This window comes from Enoplosus armatus, chromosome 7 (genome assembly GCF_043641665.1).
Source record: "Enoplosus armatus isolate fEnoArm2 chromosome 7, fEnoArm2.hap1, whole genome shotgun sequence".
In the NCBI taxonomy this organism is placed as follows: domain Eukaryota; kingdom Metazoa; phylum Chordata; class Actinopteri; order Centrarchiformes; family Enoplosidae; genus Enoplosus; species Enoplosus armatus.
Window position 1 is genome coordinate 5,145,903 of NC_092186.1, and position 21,646 is coordinate 5,167,548.

A 21,646-nucleotide genomic window follows, 5' to 3' on the forward strand; every position below is an offset into this window, starting at 1 on the left:
TTATCTCTCTGCAATGAAGCATATGGGCTGAGCTCCATTAAGTGGCAAAGGGGTGGTCCCTCCTCAAAACGGCAAGGCCAGTTTCCCTGTCAGCACTACTTTGCCCTCCATATTTTATGATTCTTCTTCATTTTTGTATTTTTTGTGTTTACTTGTCACAGCTGGATTCAGTGCAGCAACCACCCCTTATATCACTCGTATTCAGTGATGTGTGACATGCAAAAAGGTTTTGTCCTTTGGAAAATGTCTGAAGGTATTCAAAATATGTTTTTTTAGTGTGTGTGTGTGTGTGTGTGTGTGTGTGTGTGTGTGTGTGTGTGTGTGTGTGTGCGCGCCCACCTACTGGCCCTTCCTGTCTGTCAGTATGTCAGTCTGCCTGTCTCAAGTATTTGTGTTGTCTTCTTTGTGGCCATTTTGAAGCGGACCTTCACATTTGTGATGACGCACTACAACGCAGTACCCTGTATAAACACTGCTCAAACCAGACACCTTATTGTGTAGAGGAACATGTGTAAAAATACGCAGAGCATATTTGTAGAAGCTTTTAAATAACGGTTGGGATGGATTGTGAAGGATGGGTTTCACCAATGTTTAGAGAGCAGGTTTCATTTAGGAAAGACTGAGCTCTTTTCTCAGTCTGCCTGCAGGTTCTTCATTTTGCAATCTCACGTACCTTTTGTAAAATAGGGATGAGCGTAGTTGAGGTGACTTTTATGTGTATATCTTCTGTTGGCTGAAATCTCAAAATGCAGTTACCTCCCCTGTATTTCATCATTTGCTATCACATTGCGAAGAACTGAGATAACTTCGTCTTCTAACACGCCTGCCTTTTCCCCTCCTCAAGGTATCCGAGGGCTCAGAGGTCCACTTTCAGCCGGGAAACTTCTCCCTCTCCTGCCAGATCCAGAAGGAGACCCTTCCCCATGGCAACGAGCACCTCCTCAACTGGGCCCAGAAGAAGTACAGGGCCGTCACCTCCTTCTCTGAGCTCAGGATGACTCAAGACATCTACATCAAAGTCGGAGAAGGTGTGTACTAGATTCCCAAAATTCCCAACATAGCTCCAGGCCCCGAGGCACGCCTCCCCATTCCCCTTCAGCTCCGGAAACTTCACTTCGCTCCTGTGTTTGAGCCCTCGCAAGAGGTTTACATGCACTACTCTGGGAAAAGAATTTCATTCCCTCAACAGGCATTTACCCTTTCACACGATTTAACAGGCTACCCGTGGCTGCTTACAGTCTTAAGACTTGTTGGACCCCAGAAAAATAAGTGCACAGATGATGTATTTTGGCTGAATTACAACCAATTTAAGATCATTGCATGCATTGCATTATATCGTTATACATTTGAATGTATAAACAGATACTTTCTGGTTGATAAGTGTCGATTAATTGTTAAACTCAAGCACAATGACAAAAATTCCATAGGATTTGCTGAACTGTCAGTCAGACAAAACAAGCAATTAAAATTTTAAATTCCTAATTTAAAAAAAACAGGAAATTGTGGCAGGCAGTTTTCACCATTGTGTGATATTTTTTTAGACCAAATGATTAGTTGATTTAATGACAAAATAATCAAGATAATCAATAATGAAAAGAATTCTTAGTTGCGGTGCTACAACATGTGGCACATTTTGCTGCATGGTAACTTTCTATGTGTGTAGACACATTTTTATGAACAGAAAAGACCAGAACTGAACATATTACATTCTTTAGTTATTAGTTAATTGCTGCCTAACTTAAAGGGGCTTGTCTTGTGAACAAACAGAAGTTATGTTCACATTTGTTTTTTGCCCCAAAATACAAGGTGTGTTTGAGGGCTGACAAACAGATTGAAGTCATCCGATTTGGGGGTATTTAAAATCATGCGATATTTCTATCCATGTTTGCTAACTGACCGTCTTCTCCTTTACTGCCTTTGCGTTACTGTTGCTGCACTTCTTTGTGCATGATACAAACAAAAAGTGGAATATTGCTCCATAACACAACTAGTGGTCAGCAACTGTGAAGGGTACCTTTAATATATATATATATATATATATATATATAAATGGCATCATCAGCATTATAATGTGTAATTGATATATCTAGTAGGTTAGTGGAAAGCTCTCCAAATGACCTTGTTTGAGTCTCTTGTGACTCTGTGAGTCTTGAGACCATTGAAATTTAGTTTTTGTGTTGAATGTATGTATGTGTCATAATGTGTAAGTGGAAGACAAATGAAGATGTTACAGTTATAAAAACCAAAATATGAAGCCATGATAGTGATTTGAACAAAAGCTGTAAAATAGGCAACTTGGTATTAACTTTGGAAAGTGTGACTTTGGTTTTAGACAGATTGGCAGACAGTTGCTAACAATATCCTTGGAAATGTCAGTCATTTGTGTCTTTTGCCAAGCGGTGTTACTTCCATAGTTGTCATTAATATAATATGGCTACAATAAAAATGTCCAAAACAAATGTCAGGAGGAAGAAAAGGTAAGCAGGATATAGACCACATTTTTCCAATAAGTATAGTATGTCTGAAGTGAAGAAGCACTGGGGGATTCTCAGGGGAGGCTATGATTGATCTTCACACATGTTTGAGCTGTGAATCTTCGATTCTTCATTCTCAACTGGCCGGTCCATACAGTGAACAGACAGCACATCCAACTCCACAACGCGTCAGCTCTCGGACAGGACATCTTGTTTTCAATGAGCATCTTTCACTACATGGAAATGAAAGCTCCGGTCTGCAGAGAAGTAATGGCTCCACTCCTGCCGGTGATAAGTCCTCTCTCTGTGTTCTTAGTTTCTGTGGGGAGCAGAGTGGTTGCTCAGCCTTCAAGCGTTTGGCTTGTGTCATTAGGGGGGGCTGTGGTTTGGCAAAAGCCCACAGTGCCGTGATGTTTACTTCAAGCAAATAGCTGTAGATTTCCACTCCTTCACATCATCAGAAGTGTTTCATGAAGATGGACAGACTCTCACTTTGCTTCCTAACCAGGCCCATACTCTCCTCAGCTCTTTATAGTGCCACAAGGGTTCCGGAGAGGAAGGTGCCAACCTTCAGTTTACACTTTGTCCAAGGCTCTGTTTGCCAAATAAGGAAGCAGCTGTCTCGTGTTTTCTCTGAGTGCTGAGACAGGGCCTACGTTTTCTTGTTCTGAAGGTACTCTCTTAGCAGTTTACACATTTTTGAACAGTCGTGAAAGTGGAGGAAGAAACTAGAACCAGAAGGTTTGATTAAATGTGTTTATGAATATGTCCTGTTATTGTGGAGGGATTCTGGTAAAATCCCTTGCTTAGTTTTCCCACGTCAAACCAAAGGAGAAATTTCCCTGTTGATAAGAAGATAGGTCATGCCAACCAGAGCACGCCCAACCTCATCCAACACAGGGCTGGCCCGAGTTAGTACTGAGACAATGGGAAAACCAGCTGCAGGACTGTGCAGTGAAGTGAGCAGGGAAACTGTTCTTCAGCTGGAACCGCTGGGTTAAAGCAAACATCCACCCTACTGAAGTCTCCGCAAGCAGGACATTGAATTCCTCCAAGAAGCAGGGGGTACTGTTCTGTATCTGACCTCATGCTCTGGCCTCTCTGCGGTGGAGGGATACCAAAAAGCCATATTTCTCCTTTGGGGGACCAAAATAGCCCCACAGACCCCTTCCCCCTTCCCCTGACAAGTAACATAAACATGCTTCCACTTTCAGATCCGGTGTTTTCTGACACTTGCAAGATTGATACCAAGTTCTTGTCTCTGAACTACCTGGGCGGCTACGTTGAGCCACAGGCATCAAAGGGTTGTGTCCTGTCCGGACCCGACAAAGACCGAGAAGTCCACATCGTTGAGCTCCAAGCCCCCAACTCCAGCAGGTGAGCAGCCAAAGCCAAGAAGACATGTTGTCATAGTTTATTTTTGAGGTCAAGATGCTCTCACTAATCTCTGTGGAGTTTGTTTTGGATGGAAACTTTGGTGGGGGGGGGGGGGGGGTATTTCAAATCTGGGTCCAGGTTGCCAGATAATCTCCTCACTCCCCCAGTGGAGTGATTATTTTGTACACCCAAAAGACCTCAAATCTGGGAACGTGTTGGTAGTTTTGCTGTATCTCACTCTAGTGCTATCTGGTCTGTAGTGCATATGTCTGCTTTTTTTTCTGGGAATGCATCCAGCTTTTTAATTAGTTGGCCAGACACAGAAGGCATGATAACACTTCGACCCAGCCGTCCAAAACTCTTTTTCCCCTCTCCCTTTCTGCAGCGCCTTCCAGGTGGATGTCATAGTGGAGCTCCGGCCTCTGGAGGACGATGCCCCACTGCATCGTGACGTCGTCCTGCTGCTCAAGTGCGCCAAGTCTGTCAACTGGGTCATCAAGGCCCACAGTGTGATTGGCAAGCTGGATATAGTGGTAAGCTAGCAGCATGACAACAGATAAAAGCTTTTCATCCAGGAACATCTTTTTTTTTCCCCCTCTGAGACTTTATATAGTCTTATCACACATCACAGTGGCCCACAAGTCACGTCACAGACAGAAATGTCATCACTTTGCACCACCGACCGAAGATTTTCTTCACACCAGAATGTGTGTTGAATTGGCGCCTGGTACCCGCTGCAGGAGAGGGTGGGCATAACAGGTTAGGAAGAACTGTGAAATTTTATCGCGGCAGCTTCGGGGACTGTCATCACATTCAGAGAGCCATGGGCCAGGAGAGGTGGGGTGGGGGGGGGGGGGGGGGGGGGGGGGGGCATCACATATTTTCAGAGCCAAGGCTGCTGCACATAGAGCCTAAGCTGCTTCCCATCAGTCATAATGTGAATTATGAGCAGCGCTTGCTTCAGGCACTTTGTTAAGCTGAGAGCTGTTAGGACCTCCTCGCCACACACAAAAGACAAACACCAGCTAATTGCTGCTATATATCAGAGTGCCTTTTACTTGGAAATACTGTTTTATACACATCAACGCTGAGTATGAGTATACAGTTTTGATATTAAATCTTCATTAGTGTTACTCGAATCTCTCAGGATCCTTAGGAACAGCAAGAACATGACACCGTCAATATGTAATGATTTTAACAATAACTAGTACTATAATAAGTTATATATGGCGATGGGGAGCTGGCAGTTGTCCAACCACCATGATTGCTCCAGGGTGGAGAACAAAACACGCTAAAAACACTATTTTCCATTTCCTCAAAATATTTCATTGTGCTGAGTCTGGAGACGTTTTGTATTTACTGTTTGGTGCGCCCTCGTTGCCGTTAGCCCCGTACTGATTTCAGTGGAGGTGTGCAGGGGGTTCTGCGTTTCCTCAGTGTGTAATGCTGATACTCCGGCAGGGCTGCTGCAGCCATGACGCTGCACATTTGCCAGGCGCGTTGTGTTTGCACAGCTGCCTGGTCACCGCTGTACAGTAAGTCTGTCAGGTTGTATGAGTATAATGCCAGGTCAAAGCCTGTAGTACTTACAGTAGCACTAATGGATGGAGATGTGCCCAACACTTTTCTGTTTTCTTATGTCCACTTAACACTGATCCACAATATTGCAGTTTAGGTTAGGAATTTAGATTATTATCCCTGTGTATTTTGATAAATTATTGGATTACATACAGCACAGCAGATTCAAAGCCTTTTTTTAAATGGACTGCAACTAAAGATTATTTAAGATCGTCAATTAATCTATCGATTTAACATTTAATGTGCAATGATATTAAACAGGGGAAAGCAGCAACTTCTAACGTTTGAGAAGCTGGAACCATCAAATATTTGGCCTTTTCTTGCAGCATGGCTCACCACTGTGGTCCAGCCTGAAATGTCTCAACAACTATTGGATGGATTGCCATGAGATTTGCTACAGGCCTTCATGGTCCCCTCAGGATGAATTTTCATCTAGCGCCACCATCATGTCAACATGTAAAATTGTCCAGTACTTAGGTTTATGACCAAATATCTGCAAAACTAATGACCTTCCCATCAGCCTCAGCTGTATTATGTGTTTAATGCTTTTTAGCAAATGTCAACATGCTAACACGTTAAACTATGACGGTGATCATGGTAAACATTATACATGCTTAACCTCAGCATGTTAGTGTTGCAATTGTGAGCATGTTAGCATGCTGATATTAGCATTTAACTCGAAGCACCATTGTGCTTAAGCACTGCCTGACAGAGCTGCTAGTGATGAATGTAATGAAATGATTATTCATTCATTAGTGTTGATTAAGTTTATGTACACACACAGTCTAATCAATACATTTTTTACAGCTCTAGTCCAGACATCTGCAGTAAACAGTATGTTTTATATCATTGTTATTGGTGAAAATTCTTCTATGCAGTAGTTGCACATAGACCATAATGCCTAGCAACATGCTGAGAGTCGTCTCCATAGCTGGGTTCTGTTTTGCTGTTTGCATGCAAACCCCCCCCCCCCCAAAAAAACATGCTAATTTTATTCTGTATTATCTACTTTGTTTTTAGTTCAGATGCTTCATATTTACAAGATACTAAACTACATGTGAATGTGTGTCTAAAGGGTTACCTTTGAGGTTTACCACTGTTTTAAGTTTGTTTGTGTTCACACCAAACCAGAGCCTGCTACAGACATCTGCAAGTGCTGCCACACATTATCATCAATGTTGAACTACATAAGGATGGTCAGTCTAAACACAAGGCCAATTTTTTTCTTTTGCTCCCAAATAGCTGACATTTTCAACTTTTACTTGACAAAAGTCACACACAGGATGCTGTGCTTGTGCAACCAGTGTTTGGGAGAGTGTCAACTATGCTTGCCTTGTAAAACTGAGGCCTCACTTCTGTCGGGAAGCGGGTTCTCCTCGGTGTTGCTCAAGAGACTTAAATGTGTGGGAAATGGCTGTGAGAAAGAGTCGGTACTCCCTCACACAGGGAGGGTATGCAGCAGGGCAGGACACGATTCTTAGGAGCGGACTAACATGTTGGTTTCTCAGCATTGATTGAGCTGTGACACGCCCATTACCTCACACTCATACACATGATTCACACTTGACACATGAGCATGAGTGCAGGACTGTACTTGAAGCTGAATATTTGTGGTAATACTTGAACCATAAATCATGTTTCTGAAGATCTTAAAGGAGCTTACTTAAATGCCTGGTCTTTTAGAAATGACAATTTGTTATTTTTGACAAAAAACATACAGTAGGACAAGATAAATTACACTACTGCTTTCTTTCCCACAGGCCTCCGACACCGTGAGTCTTAGTTCCAACACGGAGAGACTGATGCAAGTGTCAAAGTCCCCCAAGCAGCACTTGCCATCAGGGCCACAAGCCTTGATCAAGTGGGCAGGGGAGCATGGCTACAGTCCAGTCACGTCTTACACCAGCACTCCTATGGCTAACCACTTCAGCATCCGACTTAGAGAGCCAGGTAAACTGAAGAAACACCCTCTGAATTCTCCACGTGGTTGACATTATACTTTTTAAATTATACATTTTAGCAGATGCTACAATTTTTTTTCATGACTAATATTTCACATTTCAGTCCTCATAGAGAAACGTGAAATGTTATATTCATAGTCCTGTGTAATTTCCCTGCCTGTAAAATCGGCCTTGTGAGGTTCTAACCATGTGTGATTTCCAGATGTGGTGGATCCTCTGGAGAGCATGTTGCCTCCAGAGCTCTCCATCCTGCGCGACTCCAGTCCTCATCCGGGACCCCGAGCCGCTCCGCGACGCTCCGGTCTCCCCTTTCCCTTCCCTCCGCCGCCTGTGTCGGACGGCCTGCCCTACCTGCACCTGCCCTCCTCCCTCGACGACCGGCCGTGGGAAAACGGAGAGCCGGAGGAGCAGCAGGGCGTTCTGAGTGTTGGCCTCAGTGTGCAGTGTGAGGACACGAGGATGGTGGTCAGCATCGACAAAGAAAGCCTGCAAGTGAGTTTACCCATCATGCCTGGAAACATAAAGGACTACAGATAATGATTTTTCATTACTATTGATTTATTATTACTGATTCTTTTATACTATTTTAAATAGTTTAGTTTAATTTTATAAAGAACACACAAATATAAAAAACATAAAAAACACGGAAAACCAGAAACAGACAAAAAATGTACAAATAGCATGTAAGATAAGATGTAAAACTATTATTAAGTATTAATTTTTTTTTGTAAGGATATGAAACTGAGAAGAGAGAGCATATTATGTAGTTCTATCCAGGAACTAATATGTAGTTTATCACAAATAAGTAAGAATCAAATTAAATGAATCCATTTCTGTAAATCAGCTAATCAATTAAGCAACAAATAGTTACGGCACCGCAGCAAACAGTTGAGGAATGTTCTCCACTGTTGTTAAATAGACAAGCAGTTTTTTTCTCGTATTCGATGCCTGTGAATACTTTATTCCTTGTTCTGAGCAGCAAAAGCTAAACACATGAAGTGTTTTGTTTCCCAAACAAACTTAATCCATCTGTGATATCATCCATGATTTTAAATGCGATTCAAGTCACACATCTGACTATTGTTTGACTGGTCTGATCAATCAAATCTGCTTTTGGGTATTTTTATTATCTTTCGACACAGACTTAATGTGATGAAATGTGACAAGAAGAGCAGAAAACAACAAAAATGATGGACACCCAAAGAGAGCACCAGTGTCTGGGCAAATTAGGGGGCTTAATGAATGCCGTCTGCACTGCCATTAGAAAATGCCAACATAAACCTCCACGTTGCTAGGTTGCTGATATCAGGAAAGGGTCCAGTGTGCACACATTTGTATTATACCTCAACGGTCAGAAGAAACTGTCTAAATCCACAAATCTAAAGGTCACTTGTAGATTAATATGATGGCCTCCAGCTGTGGAGATGCTGTCATGATAATACATAAAGATAACCTGGACAAATAAGTTTCAGGTCTACAAAAGTAAAATATAAATAGCTACCATTACGTACAATGAGAAATGTTGTCATTATTCTACTGCTTCTTATGTAAATGCCAGCGTCCCTGTTATATACAGGCTGACATTGAAGCAAATAGGACGGTTTCCAACATTTGGTGCCTGAACACGGGGACAGTGCTCAGTCAGCCCACATCACAGAATGGAAACTGGCATAGACTGTAATTAGGAGAAGCTGGGGCTGGAGCTAGACCACCTTGTGGGATTTGTTTATTCTTGGGAACTCAAAGTCTCACACAACCGCTTTGACTTTTTAATCTTTTTTTATTTATTTTTTATTACAATTCTGAAAATGAGTTAATAAAGGAAAAGGTTTTTTGATCTGTGTCCAATGTTGTCATGTTTTGATGTTTCGTCAGGCGAATGGGTTTATTCATGCCAACCTTACGCTCCAAGACCCAGCTTGCAGAGCAACAGTCAATGCCACGCACTACACACTGGAAACTCCTCTGACTGGCTGTCGGACCACCGTATACCCCATGCTGGGCAGCCCAATGGCCCTCCACATCAACTCTGTGAGTACAATAGTTTCAAATAAGTCATGCCAATAAATCTGCTGAACCTGAACCATGAAAACTAAAATGTAGTTTTGGTAAGAAATCAGCATCCTTGATGTTAGTTTTGACTTGTGTACTTATTTGGTTAAAACTAATTACCAAAAAGAAGAGTTTCTCAAGTTTCAAGTTTTTCTGGGGGGTTTTCTGCAGTGATAGCGCCCCCTACATTAGCGTTTGTGTGTTTGATCAGTGCAGTATCTGCGTGGACGGACACCAAAAAAATAGTTCCTATTATCACTTCAATTCTGATACATACATTACTCCATACATTACTCCATGACTACTTGAATTGAATTACTGGGTAACGCATGGAGAGCTGAGGTTAAACTTAGGTTCCACTTTCAGCGTGGAATCGATGTTTGTTGGCTATATGTGGCTACGACATGCGCCAGTCAGTAGAGCCTTAAGGTTTGTTTACAGCATGTTTAGAGCATGTTTCCTTGCAAGAGCAGCTATCAGTCAACAGCTGATGGAAATCTCCCACTCAGAGGCCAAAAATAGTTTTATCCTCTTTTTTGGATGAATAGAAAATAGAAAAATTGTAAAAATATGCACAATAGCTGCAGTATCATTATAGTTTATATAGGACTTCTGTTTATTTGTATAGGGACAAGTTTGTAGCATAAATCAATGCCACACACCACAGCATTTACAGCCTAAGCTAATTTGCAATGCCCTTCCCTGGATGGGCCTTTAAAATACATAAAAGTCAACAACAGATACACAAGAGACAGTACAAAAGAGAAACTCAACAGAACATACATACGTGAACACTTAAGTGTTTTCATGGGATTCAGCATTCACATCTGACATCCCCAGTTATCTTCATTATTATGGAATTCATTCAGTCAGCGTGTTTGTTCTAACAAGCAAGGATGAATCACTTCCTACCCAACCTTCTGAAATCTTTTGTGGGGGGAAATTTAGAACAACACATTTTCTGTCCAACGCAGACTGAAAACCCGGGCACATGTCCAAGGTCATCTTTTGTGTTAGCACATGGATGCAGGGATAACCTCTGACCTCCAGTCAAAAGAGATACTTTTTCATTGTCCGAGTTCCTACACATCAAAGTTGAATGTGTTGTTGGCTGTTGTTTCTCCCGTCCTGCAACGTTCTGATTGAATTCAGCTGTGGCACCAATGGCAGGTCAACTAACATTTGGAGCAGACTTGTTGGTGTCACTGAGATTGTCCTCTCACCTCATTAAGTCAAAATGTTCTTTTGAAGCATCGTGTACTCATCTCAGTCCCCTGATATTCCTCTGCTCCACTGAGAAATTAAAAATATGTTTTATGTTTTTCTCCCACTGTTGAAGCCACAGGACATTTCCACATTTTAAATCCAGGTCATCCTTCTGTCAAAGATTCAAATCAGTGCCTTTGGTTTCCTGAACACCCTGATTTAAGCAACACTACTCACAACTGGATCTGGAAATTATTTTTCATGAAAGTTCCCCTTTTCGCGTACTAACTGATGTGGTTGAGGCTTTGTGAGTAACAGACTCCTCCGTGGGTTGCAGGTTTTGATAAGTCATGCTGAGACGAAGGATGGGAGTGGCGGTCCGCTGGATTATGAGGATCTGGAGTCCGGAGACGTGCTGTTCCCGAGGGACCCAGTGGAGTTAGAGAGGACGTTTACGGAGCCCGCGGAGCACCAGTCGGTCATAGTGGTAAGACTAGTGGAATCATTGTGGTTCTGTCTCTGTGAGAGCTGCACTCCATTGCAGGGTGAATCAAGACTACTGATCATCTACATCTCTATGTAAATCATGCAGAGTTGGAAGGAACTCCATTTCCCAGAGTCCCTTGGTGCTAGTAAAGACTCATCTGGCTCCTGCAATCTCTCTGTCTTTCCATGATGTCTGTTATTTGAACTTGACCTGACATTTTCCATTTTGAAGTTTCTCCGTCTTCTTCCCTCTACTGATTTATTTCCCTTTGTCTCATCCATTCCTTGTCTCCCACTTATTCTTCTTGTTTATGCAGCATCTCTTATATGTTCCATCCCTATTTTCTGCTCCATCTTAATGTGTCTGACACAGTCACGTAGGGTGAGGGAGCTCAGCGGTGGATTCTGATGTCAGATCCCTGCTGATGTTTGCATTGGCTTTTGTCTTATCCTCCTCCTAGTTCAACTGCACGTACCGAAAGAACCAGGAAACCTCGGAAACACTTCCCAGGATTGTACCAGGGCCAGGGCGGCAACCGGCCACCAACACAACGTTTGTCATGGAGTTGTATGACACGCTGCCGTTCAACAGCCCCTCGCGCCAGGCCTTCTACACTGTTTCCCAAAATCAGCAAGTCTTTGTGGAGGTACACTAAGCATTTCGAATACAATACTTCCCATTTCAGAGTGCATGCCATGTGTGTTTGGCAGTTTAATTAAGTATTATCTTGTGCAACTGTTTTTTTTCCTAAATTAAAACTAAGAAAACTTGTGCTCTGTGAACTCCCTGTCTGGGACTTTGATCTCTTAGTGTGGCATCCGCAAGGTCAGTTTGTATTTTGTCTAGTTGGGGCTACAAAGCTAACACTCACTTTCACCCCTCACTTTCGTTGCATCCTCTCTCTACGTGGTGTCTGTGTCCCGTCTGTTTGGCTCAAACTCCAGTCTGTCTGTTTTTTTCGCAACAGTAATTATGGAGGTCATGTAAGAGATGGCAAAGACTCTGAGGTCCCTTTGAAGAGATGATTTGTGACGATGTCAGTGGGAGATGCTTCACTGACAGCGTGGACTCAGAGCCCAGCTTGTTACAAAGAGTTTTCTGTGCATGTGTATGTGTATGCTTTCCAACGAGGATACCATGAGTGACTCGTAATAACTCAAGGGACTGTCTTGTGGATGGAAAGATAATACTACTATCAAAACTGTGCCTGAAATACTACTTGAAGAAATTTGACATAGCTGATGCGTGAGCAAACAGTTGTTAAACATCCAACAGACAGAGTGACATTAGAATTCACCTCATATCTGGCTCTTGGGCTGCTAAACGCTCTACTATGTTCACTAGCTAGTTGTTAACCGTGTCTATCTGCTGATTGGTGTTGGACGGGTTGTGTACAGCGGGCTAATCAAGGTTTATGGTGGGGTTTATGAATAGGTCATTGTAGCAGAGTCTTGTCATGACCAATGATGTATTGTAAATATTTTTTCTTCTTCTTCTTCTCTCTCATGTGCTTCAGGTCACATCAACCGCATCAGATCCAGAGCTGGGGTTCACCATCGTATCGTGTTTAATTTCTCTCAACTCCAACCCCAGCGTGGTCTCAGACTACACTCTCATTGAGACAGTCTGCCCCACGGACGACTCCGTCAGGTTCTACCCTCAGAGGGACTTCCCCGTCCCTCACACACGGGCGGAGAAGAAAATCTTCAGCTTCACCTTCAACTCAAAGTTAAACATGTCCCTGCTTTTCCTGCACTGCGAGATGTCTCTGTGCTCTAAGAGACCTCAGAGCAACCAAAGACTACCGCTGGTATGCAGTATAATCTTCTCCAAATGACTTTTTGCATGTTTAATGCTTTTACTGAACAAGCCATCAGTTGTTTTAGTCCCTCCAGAGGTATGTAGCATTAGCTGCGTTTGTTTGAGGATACTTAAAGTCAGTATAGTAGCGCACCACCTTTACTCTGGCTGACCTGAGCCATTCAGCATCAGGTCTGCACCCAACACTAAGCAGGAAAGATGAATTGATGCAAGGTCTGCCAGGTATCCAGCTGCAGAGCAAAATAAGCATTCATCTTAGCCATCATTTTCATTTTCCTCTTACTGTGTTATCTTTCCAACTCATACAGTTTCTTGCAAGCCCTTTGCTCTAGTAGTGATAAAGTAGTGGCCTGAGGCTGACTTGTGGCAGTGACGCTGTTGTATTCTGTTATATTGTGATTACAATCAGGGTCAGGTTGAGGCTCGTCAGTTTGTCATTTGTTTGATTTCCAGGTTTATACTTCGTGTCAGGCATGACAGGAGGCATTTACTTGAGGTTGAGAAATGTGATGTGTATGTTTGCTTTTACAAAACCTTTTTTTTCCCCTGTAGAAATGCCTTTTACAGAGTGGCATGTTTGTTTTTTGGAGGATTTCTTCACTGTAAAGTTTGTAGTTTTAAGTAGTAATTTCTCAAATTGTGTCCACACAGTGCTTACAACCCAGTGAGACCTGCGATTCTCTTACTGTGGACAATATCCTGGCTATGATGATGAACACCAAGATGTCTACCAAGCCGCTGGTTGTGGTGGATGGGTCCGTTCAACCAGACATAACCGGTTAGTTACATTTTACACCTACTTAGACCTTACGCCATGAGCTCCACCTAAATAAGATGCCTGTGGGTCTTCAAAGCTCTCGTCCATGTTTTATCAACACATTATGAATCGTGCTCTGGATTCCATTGTTTTGACTATAAAGTGTGATAAGGAAACTGGAGTAAAGAGAGAACCCGGTCTAAGGGTGAAGAAGCCAGGGAAAGCTCGGTCCGATACTTGGAGATTAGGCCAAACCACAAAACACTGCACATCACTTCCCCACATCTGGTCATCATTAACTGCTGTGTGTGTTGAGTGATTGTGTGCACACTTTTGGTGTGTGCGTGCATGAGTCTGTTTACATTAACTTTCTGTACACAAGAGTGCGTTTTTGGGCGTGTGTACATACTAGCATGAGGTTGACTGCAGTAAAGGGGAGTGTGCTAACGCCGAGGCCCAGTTCGGCTGCTCTGGACCAGTCCATGCTGAGGGAGAGGTGGAAAAAGAGGAGTCATACAAGCACCAAGCTCCAGTTGTTTTCACTTAACCTCCACTGTGGCCTCCCCCTTTCCACTAGAGAGGGGGAGGAGGGAGGGGGGAGTGGGAGGGGAGTGGTGGTCTTCTCGTTGGCTTTGGGAGTCCAGCGAGAGCCTAAAGGCCCCTCACTCTTCACTTGTTTAGTCACTCGTTTACTCACTCCCTGTCTCCCCGGCTGTGAGTGTGATCGGGGGGGGGGGTCGGTTCTGAGGTTCAGTCACATTTTACTAATTATGACCTAAACTGAGATGGGGTGATATCATGAGTGCCCAATATCTGGTGGACCGCCAGAACTTTTTTCAAATCAGCTTCCCCTCTGAGCAATGACATCAACAAGAGAGCTGTGGTCAGTTTGAGTCAACTTTATTGACTCATGAGTTTAATATAAAGCACATCATTTTAATCAGTGTGAGCTGGAGCCCAACCGATACATCAGCGTGGCCGATATTGGCCGATTTAAACTTACTGTGGATATATCGTATTGGTATATATGTCAGCTGATAGGTAACATGAAATTGCAGTAGATAAACAGTGTCACATACGGTGCAATGACGGTGATTAGATTTATATATACTTTACAGCTTCTCAAATGTGAATATCTGCTGGTATTCTTAGTCTACTGTTATATTAACTGCATACATTTTGAGTTTTAGATCACTGGATGGACAAAAGAAACTATTTTAATGTCGAGTAGGAATTTAGGCACTTGTGGTGAGCACTTCATTCGTTTTGTTTTTATCAAAAGAAACAAAAAACTGATTTATTTACATTTTGAAACTCTCAGATATATAGATATAGGTGTTGGCCTCGAAAGTCCGGTATCAGTCGTGCTCTCGTGTGAGTGGATTTATTCATTTTAATTGGATTTGGGTGTCATTGCTGGGCAGAGGTATAGATGCTGTCACTTTTTAACACAGAAGTTCCAGTGTTGATGTTAAAGAAGCTGCTGAAGATATTGGTCAACAGAGACTCGCTAGTCCACAGTGGGCAGCAACGTGCCCTGCCCACATCACTGTGCCAAGGCAGTGGGTTTATTTTCCATGGAACAGATTAAGTAAACACAGATAGGCAGTAAACACAGTGGGGAAAAAAAAACTCGATTTCAAAGGCCGTGTTTTATAACACAAAAGCATCTCTTATGCTAGGATGGCAAACAAAACAAGCTGCCTTTTCAAGGGCCACAGTTCTGCACTGGACGGCATCCCAAAGAGCTAAACTTGATCTCCAAATCAAAGAGGGCCACTTGTGGCCAACTTGGTGCATGGAAAAACATAACAGCCTCAAAGATCTGCCATCAAAAGAAGATTTAGTGCTTCACAACATCAATAAATTGTATCCCTTTTTTATGGATCTGGTAACGTTTGGGAAAAGTTGAAAAGTATCATTTATTTTAGAGGTTGGCAGTGTAGATTATATCATTACACCAGTACAAGTGGAATTGCTTCAGTTTGAGTCTGCAAAGATTAAAATGAATCAAATGGACAGGCAGAAACTGCAGTGTATAAACTATACTTGTGAGTGTGTTGACCCTTTAGATTGCTTATCTTTCTGAGGAGTGAATATCTGTGATAAATATCTGTGATGATGCATCACCTGAAAACCAGCTGAATGAGGTTTGTTTTGTTCTGCTGCTGTATTCACTGGCCTGATGTCAAGCAGCTTACTTCATCATTAAAACTCAAAACTTACCATTTTAAACTCAAAAAGAAAGTGATGTTCCTACCTGTAGTTTGGATTGTGGCCACACTTTTAATTTCCATCAAGTATTTACTGAAGAAGTAGATGTGTGAGCAGATCCATCATAAGAACCCTGTGTAACTATATAACGCCACTGTATATTATCAGTTGTATGTGGTGCTAATGGCCTTATTGCGGAAACAAGCTTTGAACTGGAGTTCAACTGCACGAACATCCAGCGTCAGGAGTCTCTCAGAGGTACTCTGTGAAGAGAGGTCAGAGTTGAACAAAAACAAGTCATTACGCAGGGCCGCGCACCCATTCTCTCATTCCATAGCAAGCAAACTTACATAAACAAATGACGTTCATAGAGATATCAGAACTGCTTCGGCTCTGGCAACGGCCTAAAGCTGCAAACACAAGTCATGAGTTAAACTCGTAGGGTGCTGCCTGGTTCTGTTAAAATGTTGAACACAAGTCAAAACCTGACAGACGTCCATCAGAGCGTTGTTTGCCTCAGACATCAAGGCAATATTTGAAAAGGTACGCTGGGGAGAACAAGGCGTTCTTAGAAAAAAGTCATGTAAATTTCTCCACATAAAACACAACAATCTTTGAGTCAAGTCTAAAAGAAAACTTTGCACACCACTGTCTTTTGCTGGCCTCAGTTCAGTGAGCTCTTCCTCTCTCTTGTGCTCGTGGGGCTGCAGGCGTTACCGGCCACCCTCTGCATTCTTAGCATAAGAAGTCACACGGGACAGATAACACCGGAGCGATGGGAGGGGGGGTGAAGTGGTGGCAGAGAGGACGTCCTCTGGCCATCGTCCCCTCTGAAATTAAAGTCCTCCCTGATGACCTGTCATCATCCATTATGCGAGATGAAAACTCAGAGGTGTTCTTTCCAAGAATAGCACCCATTGTGCCGGAGTCTTGGACGCGCACCAGGCTCGCCTCTTGAGTTCGCCCGTACACAAGCGCCTTTTGTATTGTTTGTTAAGACATCATTACAGCTAAGTTCACTTTTGAAAGCCTTCCAGATGGCTTGAAATAACTGGCTAAGCAGAACTGGTCAGTAGGTTCATCCTTTAGGACACTGTCAGCTTACAGAAGAGCTGCTCTTTCAGCGTTTCCTGCTTCAGGTTTCTGCATCACATTCCACAGAGAATTGCTTATCAACACAGGGCAATATCAGCAATCTGCTGGTCCCCAGGCTGACTCAGGACATGCATTGTGATATTTTATGAATAACTGAAATTAATATTGTATACTGTGCATCCATATACATGATGGTCAAGATACATTAAAATTGCATTTTATTTTATTTTGCAGTTATTCCTACTCCCAAAACTCCCAAAAGCCCAAATGATCTTCCTCCTGATAGTAAGTTCATTTACAAAATTCTCACTATTTACTCCTCTTGTTCATGTATGTGTGTCTATGTATGTGGATTTTATGGAGCCCCAGAGTGTTCATTATTGAATAAATAAATAAGACATTATAATAAGACAAGAAGTTACTATTAGTATTATTTATTCATGTTAGTTCATCTGTTTTATTTTCATACCTTTTTATCTTATAACAGAATTTTTATGTCAAAATTGACATTTTTATTTCCTGTCACATTTTATTTCATAATGTCACGACAGTGAAATATTATAATTCAATAAATATTAACTCCACAGGGGCCTTTGAGTTAAGGTGCTGACCAGGAACCTTTGCACATCCATCCCTATCCCTCATTTCCTGTCATCTCTCAAGTTTCAGCCATCTAATTTTGGCATAAAATGTTCCAAAAAATAATTAGAAAAAAATAACTCCTATATGACATAACAATGTGTTGACTTTTTATTTTTTTTATTTAAAACAAATAACAAATAATTGTATAAATTAGCATTTATATAGCTTACATGCATTACAATGTATTAATGTTATTGTTTATCCAATAATGTCGTAATATTGAACTCCTTGGGGCTCCGTAGACTGTTTGAAAGTTTTTAAATCTTTTGGCATGCAAACATGTATGAACTGCGTGCTGCTTTGTTTCCCAGACACGCTGTACGTGCTGGACACTCCGACAGTGGTGGGGATCGCCTTTGCCGCCTTTGTGATCGGGGCTCTGTTGACCGGAGCACTGTGGTTTATCTACTCGCACACAGGTAGGTCCTTTACCTGCTGCTCCACGGCCCCGGCTCACCCCTCTACATTAATGAAAAGATAAGATGCAGAGGAATGTCCGTTGCGTCTCGGTGCCAGAAATGTGCCGCTGGGATTGCCAAACATCCTGCTGCTGACAGAGGCCAGTTCACAATAACATATTGACTCCTCTACTGTAAATATATCCTGTTGGTCAGCAGCAAGAGCTCTTCTCTTTCCTGCCTTTGAATGTTTTTGGGGGGCTGCGGTGTGGTCAGCGAATATTCTCAGTACAATGGCTGGAGACTAGTTGGAAATTCCCCTTGTTGGGTTTAGTGGGCCCTCACAGGAAAAGACACACAATCTGTCCATTAGATGCCAAGACTTTCCCCATCGTCCCCGGCCTGCTGACCCCAGCTGACCTCTGAGAGGAAGTGCGCTCCCAGCAGCCCGTTGCACAGAGCTGCCCTGTTCTTGTTGGCCTGACTGTTTGACTGGTGATCCGCCATGCCATTGACCCTTTGCCCCATGGACATCTTTCATAAACGGGGTCAGGATGTTTGAGTTTAGAGGCCGGGGCTTTCAGAAAATACAACAATGTGAGTGTTTAAGTTTACGGTTTGGAAGAAGCTCACAGTTGGCCAGTGTTAAACGGTTGGATCAGTAAATCATCCTCCCTGATAGTTGTGAACGCAGCAAAGAAGACACTTGTCAGAACTGTTACAAACTGTTTAAAGTTCTCGTCATGCTCAGTCACAGTGTTTACTGAATAGGATTTCAGTTGAAGTAAAGACCTGCTGTCAGATTTTAGTGCCCTTATCTTTATCACAATATTGGTATTGGCTTCTCTTTCCAAAGCCACTTCATTTAAGATTTATGGTTTTCCTAGAGTGACAAAGAAACACGTGCCTTGTTTGGCTGATTTTCCAAAAATATAAGAGGCCCGTAGTGAACATGTGAAGAGAAACAGGTGTATGGATAGAAGTTACAATGTAGGGATAAAGGGGCATGTTCCTGTTGATGTTTTTAAAATAGGCCTTAGTTGGGCGTGTTAAGCTGTCTTGGCTGAAATGACCGTACATGGCAATATTGGCAGTTCCACATAAACCCCAAGAATGCAGATCCCCCAAAAACAACCACCAAAAATATCAGTTTTTTTCAGAGTATGTATTTTAAACTAGTGCAGTGATGAAACATGAAAACAGATTTGGGTCTATCCCCTCAGGGCCTGAGGACAGTGTTCCTGGCCTCTTGAAAACATTTTGTTTTTTCACTTTCTTTAACTTACATATACTCGTTGGTATTATATTTGAGGTTTTTCCATTTCTGTTACAGTTTGATCCCCTATAAGGCAATTAGAAGTTATAAATGCTTCGAAAAGCACCCCACAATATATTATTTGACATTTTGCTCATGATCTTGGCACGTACAAAAGGTCCGCGTTGTGCCAGGGCTGCAGGCACGGCTGCCAAGAGAGCTGCTCCCCACCTCCGCTCAATTGGTGAAACAACACACGAACGAAAGATTCAAACCAATTGTGAAAACAGGCTGAATTTCACACATTACCTGCTCTGAAATCCAAATATATGCTACAAGATTAGAAAATAATGGGGATCACACACTGCACAATGGTATGATAAGCTATCTTGACGGAGACACACCAGCTTTCATTTTTTTAGCAGTGTTGGTTGGTTGGTTGGTCCCCACTTTGGTTCAGACTGAAATATCTAAACTATTGGATGGATAGCCATGACGTTTGGTTCATGTTCATGTTCCACTTTGGATGAAGTGCAGTAACTTCACTGTTAATCTCGCGCCATCGTCAGGTCAACAACATTCCCATCAGCCTCAGCTGTACCTTGTGTTTGGTGCTCATTAGCAAACGTTAGCATGCTAAAAGGCTGAACTAAGATGGTGATCCATTGTTGTGTTGTGTGCGTTGTCCATCCAGATATGATTTTCCTGGTAAGACAGGTTAAAGTGTAACAATATGCTGCTGCTTTTCCACACTGCACATAAGAGATATGAAGTGTCAACAGTGTTTTTATTTGTTTTAACGCTTTTAGAAATGTCATGGCCTTCAAAGGATTTTTCTGTATCATATCCTTGGATACTTTGTTGAAGACACTGTAAGTTTGGAGTGTTGACTCTGCTGTGAGATGCTGAGGTTGTGCTTCTTCTTTTGCGATTCCTTGTCCAGAGGTCAAGGCGAATTTTCCCCGAGTCAGACATCTGTTGCAACAACTGCATACGGAGTTTTCATACACAGTATGTGACATAAAAGCAGCCTTTATCTCTCCTATCTAGAAAGATAATATTGGACTTGGGAATTTATATTTCCTCAGACAGATGAGGTGAATCCAAGTCCCTTTGTTTTGTAAAGCTCTCGGTCCTGAGAGGGAAGGATCGCTGGCAGCTCTGCTCTGGTAAACATTAGCAAACTTAGGGGCCCAAGGAGGGAGCGGGATGCAAGATCGCCTGTGGACACATATGCCTTAGTGTCATATGCACACACAAGCACTCATACACACACACACAACTGCTTTTATTGTGTGCACAAATAAAGCGAAGAAGCAACCAAGGAACAGACTGCAGTAATATTTGTGCCAAATACTCCGTAAAAACCATAAACCAGCCAGCAGTTTGAGCTCCAGTCAGAAGGCCCTGTCTTGTGTTTGTTCTGCTTTATCTGCTAAAGCCAGGCTAATTGAATCCAGATAACTAAAGAAATGAACTCCATGAACGGGAATCCTCTTCTCTTTTTCTTCAAAGTATCATCTGTCAGATAGGATGTGAGCGGTTGTTTCTGGGCTCTCTGGGGTGAAATCGTTTGGGTCCCAGCAGTCGAAAACACTTTGTGAATGTGTGGCAGATTATGCTTGAAGGTGGTAAAAGTCCAGAGTTCTTCTTGCGTTGCTTTTCACATTTGCCAAGTGCTTTGTATTTTACTCTTTTACTTGTGCTTGAGTGAAAACATATTGATCTACACAACACGTCGGGATAAAGAATTTTATTTTATTTTTTTAAGCATAAGGTTTACGTCAAGTAGTGACAGTTATAGTAAACAGTAGGAGATTTAACAGCACATTCTTTCTTTTAAAATGTACAGAGGAACAATGGAGGTTCCACCGTTTTAGAGGAGTGTGTCTCGTCACGTTCATGCCTACCTCTGCCTTTCTGTAATATATATACATTTTCTCCCTTTGGCCCCCCCCGTCTAGGAGAGACAGCTGGCTCACAGCAGGTCCAGAACTCCCAGCCCGCCTCGGAGAACAGCAGTGCGGCCCACAGTATCGGCAGCACCCAAAGCACACCCTGTTCCAGCAGCAGCACAGCGTAGCCCAGGACGCGAACCCAGCGGGGCGCAAAGACCAGACTGGTTTGTTGATCTCCTTCCATGAAAGGAATTATTATTGGGGGAATGCGATAGGAAGTATGATTTTTTTTTAAACACACAACAACACCTTTTGTAAATTCCTTTTGTGCCTCTTCAAGTGTGCAGACAAGTACACTGCCCTGGTGTCAGGGTCTGTAATAGTAACAGCTGATATCTAGTACAGAAAACTACAAGAAACAAATGTGAGTT

General features: G+C 42.5%; 1 protein-coding gene across 1 annotated transcript in view; it reads left to right on the forward strand.

The window, feature by feature from the left end:
• Nucleotides 1-21,400, forward strand: part of tgfbr3 (transforming growth factor, beta receptor III) — a 60,770-nt gene extending 39,370 nt beyond the window's left edge. Inside the window, exons 5-16 of the mRNA XM_070909005.1 lie at nucleotides 845-1,028; nucleotides 3,689-3,851; nucleotides 4,237-4,384; nucleotides 7,190-7,379; nucleotides 7,593-7,882; nucleotides 9,266-9,421; nucleotides 10,986-11,135; nucleotides 11,596-11,781; nucleotides 12,652-12,945; nucleotides 13,608-13,734; nucleotides 17,976-18,083; nucleotides 21,282-21,400. Coding sequence (XP_070765106.1) covers nucleotides 845-1,028; nucleotides 3,689-3,851; nucleotides 4,237-4,384; nucleotides 7,190-7,379; nucleotides 7,593-7,882; nucleotides 9,266-9,421; nucleotides 10,986-11,135; nucleotides 11,596-11,781; nucleotides 12,652-12,945; nucleotides 13,608-13,734; nucleotides 17,976-18,083; nucleotides 21,282-21,400 — 2,115 coding nt within the window. The remainder of the gene's footprint in view (nucleotides 1-844; nucleotides 1,029-3,688; nucleotides 3,852-4,236; nucleotides 4,385-7,189; nucleotides 7,380-7,592; nucleotides 7,883-9,265; nucleotides 9,422-10,985; nucleotides 11,136-11,595; nucleotides 11,782-12,651; nucleotides 12,946-13,607; nucleotides 13,735-17,975; nucleotides 18,084-21,281) is intronic.
• The last annotated feature ends 246 nt before the right edge of the window (nucleotides 21,401-21,646 follow it).